At 43.8% G+C, this 12,887-nt stretch overlaps 1 protein-coding gene across 1 annotated transcript in view; it reads right to left on the bottom strand.

Moving 5' to 3' along the window:
• Positions 1-2,737: 2,737 nt before the first annotated feature.
• KLHL42 (kelch like family member 42) overlaps positions 2,738-12,887 on the bottom strand; it is a 50,648-nt gene continuing 40,498 nt past the window's right edge. The window contains exon 3 of the mRNA XM_069628520.1: positions 2,738-7,155. Within this exon, the coding sequence (XP_069484621.1) occupies positions 6,710-7,155 (446 nt within the window). The 3' untranslated portion in view covers positions 2,738-6,709. The remainder of the gene's footprint in view (positions 7,156-12,887) is intronic.

The raw sequence follows: 12,887 nt of genomic DNA, 5'->3' as shown, positions 1-12,887 counted from the left end.
CATCTTTGGTATGCATTATTTTGGTTGTTTGACCACCATGAAAACAGGGAAGTGTCCCTTTCTTGGACTCCCGTTCCTTTAGCAGGGTTCGAAATTAAGATTCAGTGAGCAGGAGCTAAAACCAACTCCTGGGTGTTGGGCATCACCGAGTAGGCAGCAGCTAGTGCCGGGGAACCAGGAGGGAGTGCAGAGCGCACTACAAATCTAGCTTCCACGTGAGATGCACTGTTTCACGTTTTGCTCATTATGCACGATCCATTATATTTAAAACTGTCCTAATGTTCTTTATTTACATACTTAAAACCGCCAAGTTAACGTCCACATCAAATATGCATATTTGGAAGGCACCAGTTAGTGTGGGGAGCCAAACACAGCCCCTGGTAACTATTGGTTTTAAGCTAAACAGGCTCTGATTGAGTAGAAGCAGGAGCTAAATAGCTCAGAGCTAATTTTAACCCTGCTTTAGGCATAGCGACCATCTTGTTCACACAGCAAATCTGCTGCCCAAGGAGCAAAACGGCACTGTAGCAGCTCTAGATAGGTGCTAATTGAAATGAAACCTCTGGGCCGCAGCTGCACCGGACGGAACCAGTGCCCAATAATAGCATGAGCAAGGTTATGTTGGTCTGGCAGGCCATGGAGATCTGGTACAGCCCACAGCCTGGGCTACTAGTGCTTAAATAAAGATCATATCCACTCTTATTTAAACTGGGCATGCAAAGTTTTGATAATTCAGTTCACTTGGAGATTTTGCGCTCTTTAAGAGAGTTCATGTTCTAAGCCTTCACCAATCTCATCCGCAAGGGTCTACAGCAATACAATTACACCCACTTTACTGTCATACCACAATTTCAGCATGAAATAAATTAGATAATCCCACTGCCAATCAATTGCCACAAAATATGCCACAGAGGGCGTAAATTAACCCACTCCTAGAATAATTGGAGATTGTTTGCAGGACACAGGTCAGCTGTCAATTTCATGGCATTGACATCTTCAAGACACTCAGATTATTGCAACTGATGTTTTGCTACAGAATTGTATGTGGAAGATATTGTATTATCCCAATTAGGACATAGGCCCACCCCATCCAGCCTGTTAGAACAAGATGTTGATTTGACCCCACCTTGCTGGATTTACCTCAAGCCATTGATTGCAAGGTGCGAGCCAGAAGAGAGGGCTTGACCTCAGTCATACGAAGCACTAAGCCGGAATTGTTCACCCTGTCCACTTACAAGAGGGACATTTTCAAGCACAGAGGGGAAACTGACCCCTCCAATGATATTTGGCGACTCTTCCTAGATGTGCTTACAAGATGTGTACTTTTTAACAATTTCTATTATGCATTTTTGTTTGCCCTTCTGATACTGCAGTAGCGCCCTGCTGTATAGATCTACGTGTTTTCATAATATCAGCTTCACCATAAGCTTAACCGACCTATTTTAACTTCGTTGGGGCACGTGTTTCTCCGTCATTTGAAAGTGCTGTTTCCACTGGTTATGTTCTCGTTGTATTGTGTATGCTCCATCTTGCCTTTGTGGTAATGGTGCTCAAAATAAAAACCTAATTATCGAGAATGGAAATGTTACATTACATTCTTACACACTTTCTGTCATGAGTGCTGTCTGATAAGCATCTCGTATATGAACTTATTCTGTGGCATTGAACAGAATGCATAAAAAAACAATCACAAACAATGGACAAGTTTCAAATGGACAAGCTTCTCGCATAACAGGGTCAGATACATGCAACACGCCTGTGACGAAGATGTTCCTCCAGTGTGCAACAGTAATTTGGAAGGAAGGTGGAAAACATTTCAGTAATCGGTATGTAACCTATACTTTGAGAAAGCCATTAAAATCATCTAACACACAGCAGCACTGACTACCAGTACTGTCACAGTAGGTAAGCGTACCATGCAAAGGGTTCAGTGCATCTGAAGAATTCTTGAAGATTCGTCACGCGCCTGGCAGCAAAATGCCGTTACAGATGCCGTCTACCAGGCATGGGGCATTTGATACCTCGAGAAACGAGAACCGTAATGTCTCGCCTCTAAAGAGAACAGTGCCGCTGTGTGCCTTGTGTTAAGCCACATATTGCGATGAAAGCCAAGCTATGCTGCAGCCTTGGACGCACCAACACTTCACAACCCCTCACTGCGTACAGTGTTTTCAAAATACTCCATAGCTGTCCAGGTGGAACGATTCCTATAACTGGCGATAGAGCGAGAGAAGGTGAGAGCTGAGAGTCTAGTTTCTTGGCCGCAGTCTTGGGAAGCTCTGTTTTACAAAAGGTCGGTCTGTGGAAAAAGCCAGTAGTAAAAGGGCACAGACAAATGTTGGGAGAAATTCTATATGCGACTTGGAATCGAAATTCACAATGAGGAAAAAAAGTGAAACCAAAGTTTAAAACCCAAGTCAACTGGACCCTGCTAAGCTGCCAACCCCAGTTATCACAGCCCTTTAAAAACCAGTATGCCAACTGTGAGGAATCAACTTATGGGGCACCAGTGGTCCAGGGATGACTATCGGTTTCTACACCATCAATCAGCCCCACACCTCTAGTACACCAGAAGGGATCCAAACAGATTGGAAACACAAGTCAATTACAAACCTCCTTGTCCAATTTTTGTAACGTGGACGGAATGGCAAGCTTATCTCCGAAAGGTTGTGGATTGTTAGTTGCAACACAGCGAAAATACAATTACCCAATGATAAAAGGGACTGTCCAGTCAAGGTTGTATAAAATGTATCTACTTTATTATTATCACAACAGACAGTTCTAGAACACTACGAAATACAACCCACCCTGTAAAGGAATGTAGAGGACAGACAGTTTCAAAGGGAGCAATGGGTCATTAAATGTCACATGGGGCCTTTGGAGAAGGACCATCGGAACAGAACCACAATGTACCTTGTGCTGTAGATGTTCTTGATGCTCGACAGGGTCCAATCAGTTTCAGGGCGCTTTGCAGCTTCTGTGATAGAATTTAAGATGGGAGACTGCTGCAGGTATCAGGCGGCGGGCAGTTTGCTGAGCGAGGCTGGACGGGCGGCTGCAGGCTGGCCTACACAGCTGCTCGGGATCAGGAATCATCTCAGTATTGGTCGGCGGTTCTGCAGCACTGCTTGAGGCATCTAGGACAGAGTTTGCGAATGCGGCGTAACAACAGTCAGCACTGCAGTCAGTTGCAGCTCGAGGTGCTGTACTGGCTCAAAATGACCTTTAAGGCAGACATCGGTAAATGCTTCTCGATGCACTTCTAGCTTCTTCACTGCACTCGTGTCATCCTTTAAAGGCAGACGGCCCAAAGATGAGGAGAGTATTTCAGGCAGCCACCTTGCCCTTGGTTTGGTTCAGAGACTCTCTGGCACTTCCCACATAGGAAGTTTGCTGGAGAGCCTAGAGGGCACGCTATGTGCTGGATGGGTACCGGTTTTGGTGCTGCTGGAGGACTTGCTGGATTAAGCATCTCCCTATGTTCCCTGGGAGGGACGTCATTTAGGAGTCGCCAGAGGTCTCCCTTGCGACCTCTGTGGACTCCTTTGCAACCGCTTTAAAAAAATAAGTTTTTGTTTTTTTGTGTTTTTTGTAATGCGAGCTCCTGGGCTGTGGCCAGCACCATGTGGCTCTTTACTTCTGGAGTGGCTGGCTTTCTTGTTCAGGCCCCTTAAAAAAAGAAGAAAAATAAGAACAGGAGTGCTACAAGTCTAACACTTTCAGCACTGACACTAAATAAGAAAGAATAGGAATACCAAATAATGTGTCTTTCTGGAATTCTATACAATAATTGCTAAACTCATTAAAGGTTTATTTCAGGCCCACTTCAGGGGGGTGAGTCACTGATTTAGTCTTTTCTTAAACGCCTCAACTCAGCCTTTCATCCTTCTGAGGTCGATAAATGAGCACCAACACAGGTTGGGTGATATTGGGTGTATATTTCTTCCATGTAAAGCGCTTAAGCGTAAGTGCTATATAATAACACATCATTACCATTTGGTCATGGACGTCTGCTTGCATTCACAGTAATTTGGTAATATGGGCCTATACACACTGATCTTAACGATACATATAGCGATCCATTCTTGTATGAAATGTACATCACAATATAGTTATATCGTAACCATATTTATCGTAGTGTACAATGCTATGTGATGCCACTTCCTGTATTGTCAACGGGTGAAAGGTCGTGTTCCATCGCTTCCTGCGATATCACTTCCTGTGATGTTATCAGGGGTCAAGGATCATGTGATGTCACTTCCGCTACCCCTGGCATTTTGGTGAAATGATATCCCTGCCTGGGAGATATTTAGGGGAGTGATCTTGCTTCCCTCTTGGAATTCTTTGTCCTCCTTCACTGGCGGAAGATGTAAGGCAGACTATACCTTCAGCCTGGGTCCAATGCCAAGTTCTTCTTGATACTCCTTACAAAGTCTTCAGATCTGCCCAAAAAGAGGTCTCTTTTAAAGCCCAATGTGCCACAGGGATTGGTGTAGGGTAAGCATACCTTAATGAACCAATTCTGGGTCCCCACCAACAATCTCCTTTATGTATGAGGTTATAAACACAGTGACTCGCAACAGAAAAGGTAAAGGGGTTAATGTAATACTAAGTCCAACCCATCTTCCTGTCTGTTGTGAATCAAAGGGTGTCTCTGCTCAATGAAGCTCTGTGGTTCCTGATTAAAGCGTCAGCTCTACCTTCAACCTGCAGCGAGAACAGACTTCCTGGCACCATCAATCCACATGATTGTGGGTCCCCCTGCAGGGATGCCTGCTGTGATGCACGCAGTCCCAGACATGATATGTCACTGTCCATGGATATCAAGGGTGGGTGCTGGGTTGAGGTTGACACAGTGTATAACAGAGGTTTTAGGGGTTTCCAGTCTCCTTTATTAACATCTGCAGCAATACCCCATGTGGGCCTGTTTTAAATATACTCTATTGGTATGTTAAGTATGCTAATTGCTGCCACCATCTGCAGTGGTACATAAAAAGGGCAGGTGGATCCATGGAGACTTTGATAGTTCATTAGACTGCTCATGGCAAGGAGAAGGTTTTGCCCTCCCCCTTCTGAGATGACATGATTTAATCCTGGCTGTCATATCCCAACCAAATATGACAGAGGGGACTGGTATGTAGCCCGTGTTCACCCACAGTACACAGGTCTATGTGTAGGTTGTGTGGCGAGTATAGGAAAATGTATGCAGATTAGCCACACACATTTTTCCAGAGGTTGATCCACCATCATTCAATTTCATATAACATTTTTAAAAAGCCCAGGTGATCGCACACCCCCCGTATAGTTGGTTGAATTCCTTACACCACTGACTCCTTGGAACCACATTTGGCATGGTTATGTTAATATGCTTTCATATTGTACAAAATCACCACGTTAGTAGCATCACAGCGCCAAGGCTTATCCATGGAGGGACACACTGTGAAGATATTCGCCAAGAAAGAAAATGAGTGAGAGAAAGATAAGAGGATTGAAAAGCGGGCAGTAGATGCTACATGCACAGGGAAAGATGAAACACGGGAAGAATGCTTTGTGATAGCATGAGTGCATGTCAATCCTATTTGGTGCACCACGGTTCTACGAAAGGGAGGAGGTGGATGTGTTCTCAAGTGTTGTGATATTTAGGTTGTGTTTCCAAGGCAGATTTGGAGAATTGAATTGTAAGTTGGATGGCATGGGGGGTTTTGAGAGTGTGTTTAGGCAATCGTTGAAGTTTATTTGTATGTGTGTCTCCTCTATACGTTGTACCCCATGTCAAACTCCAGAATGTTAATTCTGTGACTGCCAAGAGTAGCGCAGTCAAGAACACACTGTATAAAGGCGAATGTTGCTGGTAATGGAACAGAGTGGTCACATTTGTACTGTAACATTGAAAAGGCCTTGCATCTTGCTGTCAAAAAGGTTATTAACAGTTTATTCCTTATCATGTCATCCTAGACTTTATTTTAGTCATGGTGAGACAGGGTGGTCCTTACTTGGAAGTAGGCCTTTGAAAGTAAGACGATGTAGCCTGAGCTCCCTAAATGGAATGAATTCACTAGATTATGTGAAAGAGGGAGGTGGATGTTGCTGAAATCTCTGCAGATCGCCTCAACAATTCTCTATTGTCTCAGGAAGGAAGCATTAAATGCATATACCTAGAATGGGGGATGGGGAGGAGCGGGTGAAAACAGACATCCTTCAGAAAAGGTCGTATAACGGAAAACAAGTCTCCAGAGCTACTGGACCTATAGAGAAGGGGTTACTGAGACTGACCAGACAACATCGCATGTATGTGTGTCCTTATTAAATACAATAAACAAAAGCAACATTGCCACACTACCACGTGGCATAGTGTGTGGTTTTATAGAATGGGCAAAAAGTAGGGCCAAAGTAATAGGAGAGACAGTGGAGGCGATTAAGCCTGTTTGATGCAGGCCTACCGGCACATCCTTATTTCGCTAATCAACAACATTTTATACCGAGGAGCGATGAATGCAGCTGGTAGGAAGCAGTTGTTATGCTAGCGACCTGGTATCAAATTGAAAATAAAGTTTTAAATAGTGGCAGTTGAAAGTGACAAAACAGATGCCTTATGCAGCTGGGATTTTAATTTTTCAAAATGGTGGACAGGTGCCGATTGGACAAATGATGCCTTAAAAAAATGTCCTCAATTAATGTTTTGTTATTTTCTGAGCACACAGAAGAACACTCACACACTTTTGGGCACGTACAAAGAGCAGAGAAGCATATTTTGTCCAGTGGCAGGAAATCTCCTAAACGGCTCCCAACTGTCTGCAAAGAGATTGTATTTTAGAAAAACACGGTGCTCCAGACTGGTGGTGAGAGTAAGGTCCCTGCTCATGATGTAGATGCCATCGTTATGAAGCGAGCAGGTGAGGTTGAGACCAGACTTGGAGGTGTTTCCTTTGAGGTAGAGCCACTCGCGCGTGGAGATGTTGTATGACTGGACGGTTAGCATGTCCTCACTGTGGCAGGTCTTCTTGCTAGAATCCAGCTCATGGATGCAACCGCCGACGAGGTAGATGGTGTCCTCCACTGACAGCATCTGCTGCTTGCGGACGTGGAGGTTGCAGTGCTCAAAGACAGTCCAGGAGTCTGCGGTGGGGCAGTACTGCAGAATGCTCAAATTCCGGTCTGTGAGAGAAAGCAAGACAAGCACTCAGCCAGGTTTACAGGACTGCATTTAATTCAGCATGGGGTTACTCATTTAGCATACTTCTTGAGACTCGATAGGCATGGCTGACAACATGTTACATCTTGGCCAGTAGCGCAGTAACAGTGATGGTTTCAACAGCATTAAACACTGATACACGTGCTTGAACTGTTAGACCCAGTGCTACAGAAAGGATTTTGCAGTGTGAGTATTTTACTCCCTACTTTTTAAAGTTGTGAGTAAAATTATTTTTTAGGGAGTAAAAAAGTCAGTGCCCTTCCCAATGAGAGTATCTGGTACGTGAATAAAAATATGCTTTACAGTAAAGCAGTAATATTTTCATAATAAACACTTCTTTGCACGTAGGTATTTATGGTCATTAAAAGATAACTTTTTACCACTTGGATTAAGCAGTAATAATAATAGTTTTTACCTCTGGCACCATGTGTACTACTGGTCCAAACATATCTGAATCTGTGTGGAGAAAACCTCGGAGACAAGCTCCTATGTGCCAATTTCCTGCTTTTGTTGGGAGTATTTTTACTCCCTATTTTAATTTTTTGGGAGTATTTGCCAATTTTTAGGGAGTAAAAGTAGCCGATACACCCCTTATCTGTAGGGCTGGTTATACCTTTAAATCGTAGGTTGTGAACACAGTCCAGCACCAAAAGTCCAAACTAACATTTTGAGCACCTGCAACTCAAATGACTCTGCCATTCAATCAGGCCCAAAATTTGTTAAATCGGACAGGTCACCGAAGTTCAAAGATGCCCAGTATCCAGCTTGCGGTTCAAGGCAAACAAAAAAGAAAACCTAAAATTGCCCTTTACCCATTTCGTTCTCTAGTTCATTTTATCAAACAAAAACACATTACTTAGTTTTAAAAAACCTTGTGTAAACCTGCAGGTTGCTGTTTGGTAAATGGGCTGTGCTTTCATGTTTTGTTTTTGGTGGGATTCTTCCTTTTCGTTCGTGTTTCCAGCGCAATGGGTTTCACTGGGGGACTTGGTACGCTCCACCAGCAGGGGGAGCGGGCGTGTTGCTGAGGTAATTTTACCTCAGAGCTGACTGGAGCTCCCCTGTCAAGAAACGCAGGTGGAAGGTCCCTTTGGGAGATAAAACCGATATGGAATCCTCATGAGGGAGAGCAAGGGGAAACTGGTAGGAACACAGAGGTCGGTGATGCCTTCACTGTAAAGGGACGTCCCCTGAGGCCGTTCGTTTTCCGGGATGGCATTTCGGTCTCCCCTACACAGGGTTGAGAAGGCGAGCCGTGTCGGGATCGAGGAAGAAAGTGGGCTGGTGCTTGTTCCAAGTACTATCGCAGTTCTGTGAGGGACAGAGCCTAGTTGCTTTCTTCCCTTGTCGAATAGCGGCTGCGAGGGAGGAGCGGGAAATTGTGGGGAAGGGGCACATTATATCACGTGGGCTGTATAATGAGAACACATGGTTTTTAAGACAGGCCTGAATTATGGTTGTACAAGGCCTGTCATAGGGAACACGGAGAGGCCTAACTTTACATGTAGTCTGAGGGAGTGTGTTGCTGAGGTATCTCACCTCAGGCAAGCGTTGGGTGCCCCTCCAGGGGACCAGGTGGAAGGCCCCAAGGGTATCTAGAGGGTGTCCCTAACCCTGGAGGTATTCCTCCACTCTCCAGAGACCCAGGGTGGCCCTGGGTTGTTTTGATATTATTGGTGTGCCCTTTACCCCAAGTTTTTGCATATCAGACCGGTGTGGTGTTTCCCTTTCGGGTGCAGGTCTAGTGCAGAGGTATGGGAAGAGAAAACTGATGTGGGAAAAGGACGGTTCGCCCGAGCAGCATTGGTTTCGTGATAAAAACAGAACCTTTTCCTTCTTTCTCCGTTTACGTCAGGCCAGGTTGTGGGTAATCTACCCGTTTCTGACCTAAGAACATAGGCGGCACTGTGGGGAAATTGTAGATTCCCTCTAGGACATATTACGGAGCTCGCCTGTCAAAGGGTAGTGGTTGGTTACTTCCACTGTTTTGTCTGGTTTTGATCGGTAAGTCTGTTTCCAAGGTGTTGTGCGTCCATGTGGTAGTATGCAGCTACCAAGAGTTTAGGGAGTCGGGTGTTGACTCTGTTTATTACAAATGTGAGGGGAGGCCAGTACTCAAAGCTGCCATATTGATGTTAGGTACACTACATTGTGACCGTTAATGTTACCCAGTACACCCTCAATGTCAGTCATCAATTTTATGTATGAAATATACCCATCCGAACACCCCTCTGCTCAGGTTACTGAATTGATGCCATTTAATTATTCATTAGTATATGCCAATGAACTCATGCCACCTTGTTGCTTATTTATTTTATGTATGAAATATGCCCATCAAAACACCCTTCCACCCAGGTTACGGAATTTATGCTATTTATTTATTATCAGATGTTGATGAACTCATGCTTCCTAGCTATTTATTTTATGTATGAAATATATGCACCCAGCACCCTTTCTCCTAGGTGACTGAACTGATGCCATTTAATTATTTATTATCAGATGTGATGAGTTGATGCCATTTAATTATTTATTTAGTCCATGTATTCAATGCATACACCCAAACCCTCAGGGGCACAGAGGGGTGGAATGTTAGTCATGTGATAAAAAATAATCAGTTATACACATTCAGTTATATAAAAAGGCTGTTCCAGCATTGCAAATGAAATAAGGCTGTTTATTTAACCAGGTTCTTAGGTGTAACGGTGAGTCATCAGGGCTGACCAACCATAGGATAGGGCCAAATCCCACTACGTGCACTCTGCAAATATTGAGCTCTGCAATAGGCCTGTACGAGATGGTTCACAATTTATCCCCCTGGGTTTCATTTGCACATGGTGCAGTAAGGTGTAAGTATCCCGGCTCAGGTCCCAAACAGGTTGCTGCTCACTCCGTCATACAGAATCAAGGGGAGAAAAAACATTACACTTGCATTCACCCCATAGGACACTGGCACCCTACCCAGTGTCTGATGATCTTGATTTGCTCCTCACCATCAATTGCAATTAACTTAAATTTAACAGGCTGCAGTGGAGGCTGACATTGCTTGTAGCTTAAAAAGCCTAGGTTTAGAAAGTTTAAAAAAATATACATTTTAAAAATATATGCCCTTTCAACTGCAAAGTGGCAATCTTGGCTCTGTGTGGTTTCAAATGCATGCACTTAAAAAGGACGGAGGGGGACTGGTAATGCTACTTTCGTCGGACATGTCAGTATTGCCAGGGTAAGATTCAGGACAGCGTTTTGAACCAATAAGTATTTTTGGTTGGGAAAAAAAATGAAAATCAGCCCCAAAACAGGGACAGAGCAAATTTCTGGCCACAGCCCCGAGGGGCCCTAAATGGTTCAGTGATGCCTGTATGAATTATGATGTCATATTTGGTTTTCAGGATATGAATGAAATCATTTTGAATTTTGATTTACTTGTGTTTGAATCAATGTTAGGCATTGATTACAGTTCATTCAACAGAGTTCTTAAATGCACTAACAATTTCTAAAATGGTTTTGTGTCAAAGGAGGGCGAGCTAGATTAAGAGTTCGCAACCTTTCCCATCTGAATGAGGACAACTACTTCAGGACTCATCCAGGAATGGTCCACTCCCACTCCAATCAAGTTGTTTAAAATGTTCGTTTGTATTTCAAGTTGAAGAGCTTCCTTCTGGAATAGTTTCTGTTTCACGTGAACAACTCAAGCCTTTTCGGGGAAAAAAATGAGAATTTTCTTATAAATACATTTTAAGCCTCAGTAATTTATTTTAATTTACAAGTGTGTTCGGTTTTCCTAACTGTTACATCGTAATGTTTATTCCTAACAAGTACCCTCTGCTATTGTTGAATGCACAGGTTAAGCACCAGGCACAAACACACTTAAGGTCTGTTTGGAGTCTCTTGGAGATGGTTGGGGATTTCTTTTTAAAAAATAGCTGCACTGGGCGTGACACTTGCCCACAATTTATGAACATTGTCGGTCTAGTCGTTTTCCAAGATGGCTTTACTTAATCAAGATGTTATGGCCCTTGATCTTACTTTGGGTAACAGTCTTGTGGTTTCCTCCTATCCATGTCTTTTGAGTAGGACATGGCCAAGAAGTGATTTAAAACTATTGGCACCTTGTCCTGGTGTGAAATTCGGGTTGTGGAAAGTTAGTGAAGAGTAGAGGGCTGGGTAGTAAGCTTGAATGAATGTACCGCGGTTCCCCAGTACGATGAGCTTGTCAGAGTAAAAGACTTTAGGGTATGCTTCGTGCTAGCCATGGTAGAGAGGTTCGGGGGACCGCAAATTCAGCTGCTGAAACTTAATTTTTTGTGGAGTTGTGTGTCTTTGAAATCAAATATCAGTGAGATTTGCGCTGCCATCAGATAGCTATGCATGATTTGCATAGCCATTCCGCCCTGCTGCATTCTACAAATAACATTTTTCTAGACAAAGGAGGGGGTGTCCCCTCCGAGATAAAGTCCAGAATTCTGGATTGTAGTGTTTTAAGTGTTCGTGATGGGGTCTTGACAGGGAGGGCTTGAAAGACATAATAGATGTGGCAGTAAATTCATCTTAATTGTTGTACATCAGCCAAACCAAGAGATCTGAGCGCTCTACCAATGGCTAAGGTCTTGAAATAGCTCTTGGAAGAGACTAGGAAAGTTGTGATGGAAGAGAGTGTCGTGAGAGATAAAAGCCAAGGCATTTAATCCTCTCAGTCTCTCATCTGGAAGGGTATGTCTGCATCAGATGTTGCACTTCAGCTGGTGGATATGTTGAGCGCTCAAGATTTTGCGCAGTTAATGGCGTAGCCTGACAACTATTGCTGGCAGTGTAGATGTGGGATTCGTCATCATGAAAATGATGTCATCAGCGACTATATGCATAGTGGGGCCCGTTTCCACTCCTGTGATCGGTGGGTTGTGCCGAATCCTATTGGCAAGGGGCAAATAATCATGAGAACAAGGGGGGAACGTTGACATGTTCTCCGGTGGATGGAGATATTATCAGCAAGTCTTTTTTTCATTCTAATAGACGTGATGGGCTGACTAAAATCTACAAAGACTAATTTTATAACGTTTGGCCCGAATTTGAAAGCATTGAGAACTCTAGATAGGTATGACTAGGGCATGCTAATGAACGCTTTGATTGCATCAAGCGCCAGCAGGGCAAGGGCGTTTTCTTTTTGTTGCACCAATCCACTGCGTTGATCACTCTACGGATATCATCATGGGTTGGCGGTTAATTATAAAGCCGGACTGGTCCAGATCGATCAATTTTGCTAAGAGAGGAGCTGAATGGTTTGCTAAGGATTTAGAACATATGCAGGCATCATAGCTGAAGATGGCTATGGGGCATTATGTCAAACAATCCATGGGGCCCTTCCCTGGTTTAAGAAAAAAGGTTTAAGAGTAGATACGGCCATCTGATGTGTTACGCTACCTCTTAATAAGAAGTGGGTGAAGAGACGTGCAGGCCTGCTAGCTGGCTGGAGACTTTTTTAATAAAAGTTCATATAAAACCCATAAGGGCCTGGAGATTTGCCAGGAGGAAGTGACAGGATAGCCTGCAATATCTCTTCTGTTTTGATAATGCACTCTAATTGAGGTTCACCTTCTTTAAGGACAGGGAGGGATTCTTGTACCAGATAAAGCTGCTGTTGCTGTGTGTTTAAATTCTCTGCCCTGAACCAGGAGGTATAGTATTCTAAAAAGATCCTCAG

The sequence above is a fragment of the Ambystoma mexicanum genome, chromosome 12, assembly GCF_040938575.1.
Source record: "Ambystoma mexicanum isolate Mex_15411 chromosome 12, UKY_AmexF1_1, whole genome shotgun sequence".
NCBI classification, from domain to species: domain Eukaryota; kingdom Metazoa; phylum Chordata; class Amphibia; order Caudata; family Ambystomatidae; genus Ambystoma; species Ambystoma mexicanum.
This window is presented reverse-complemented; position numbering and strand designations above follow the sequence as displayed.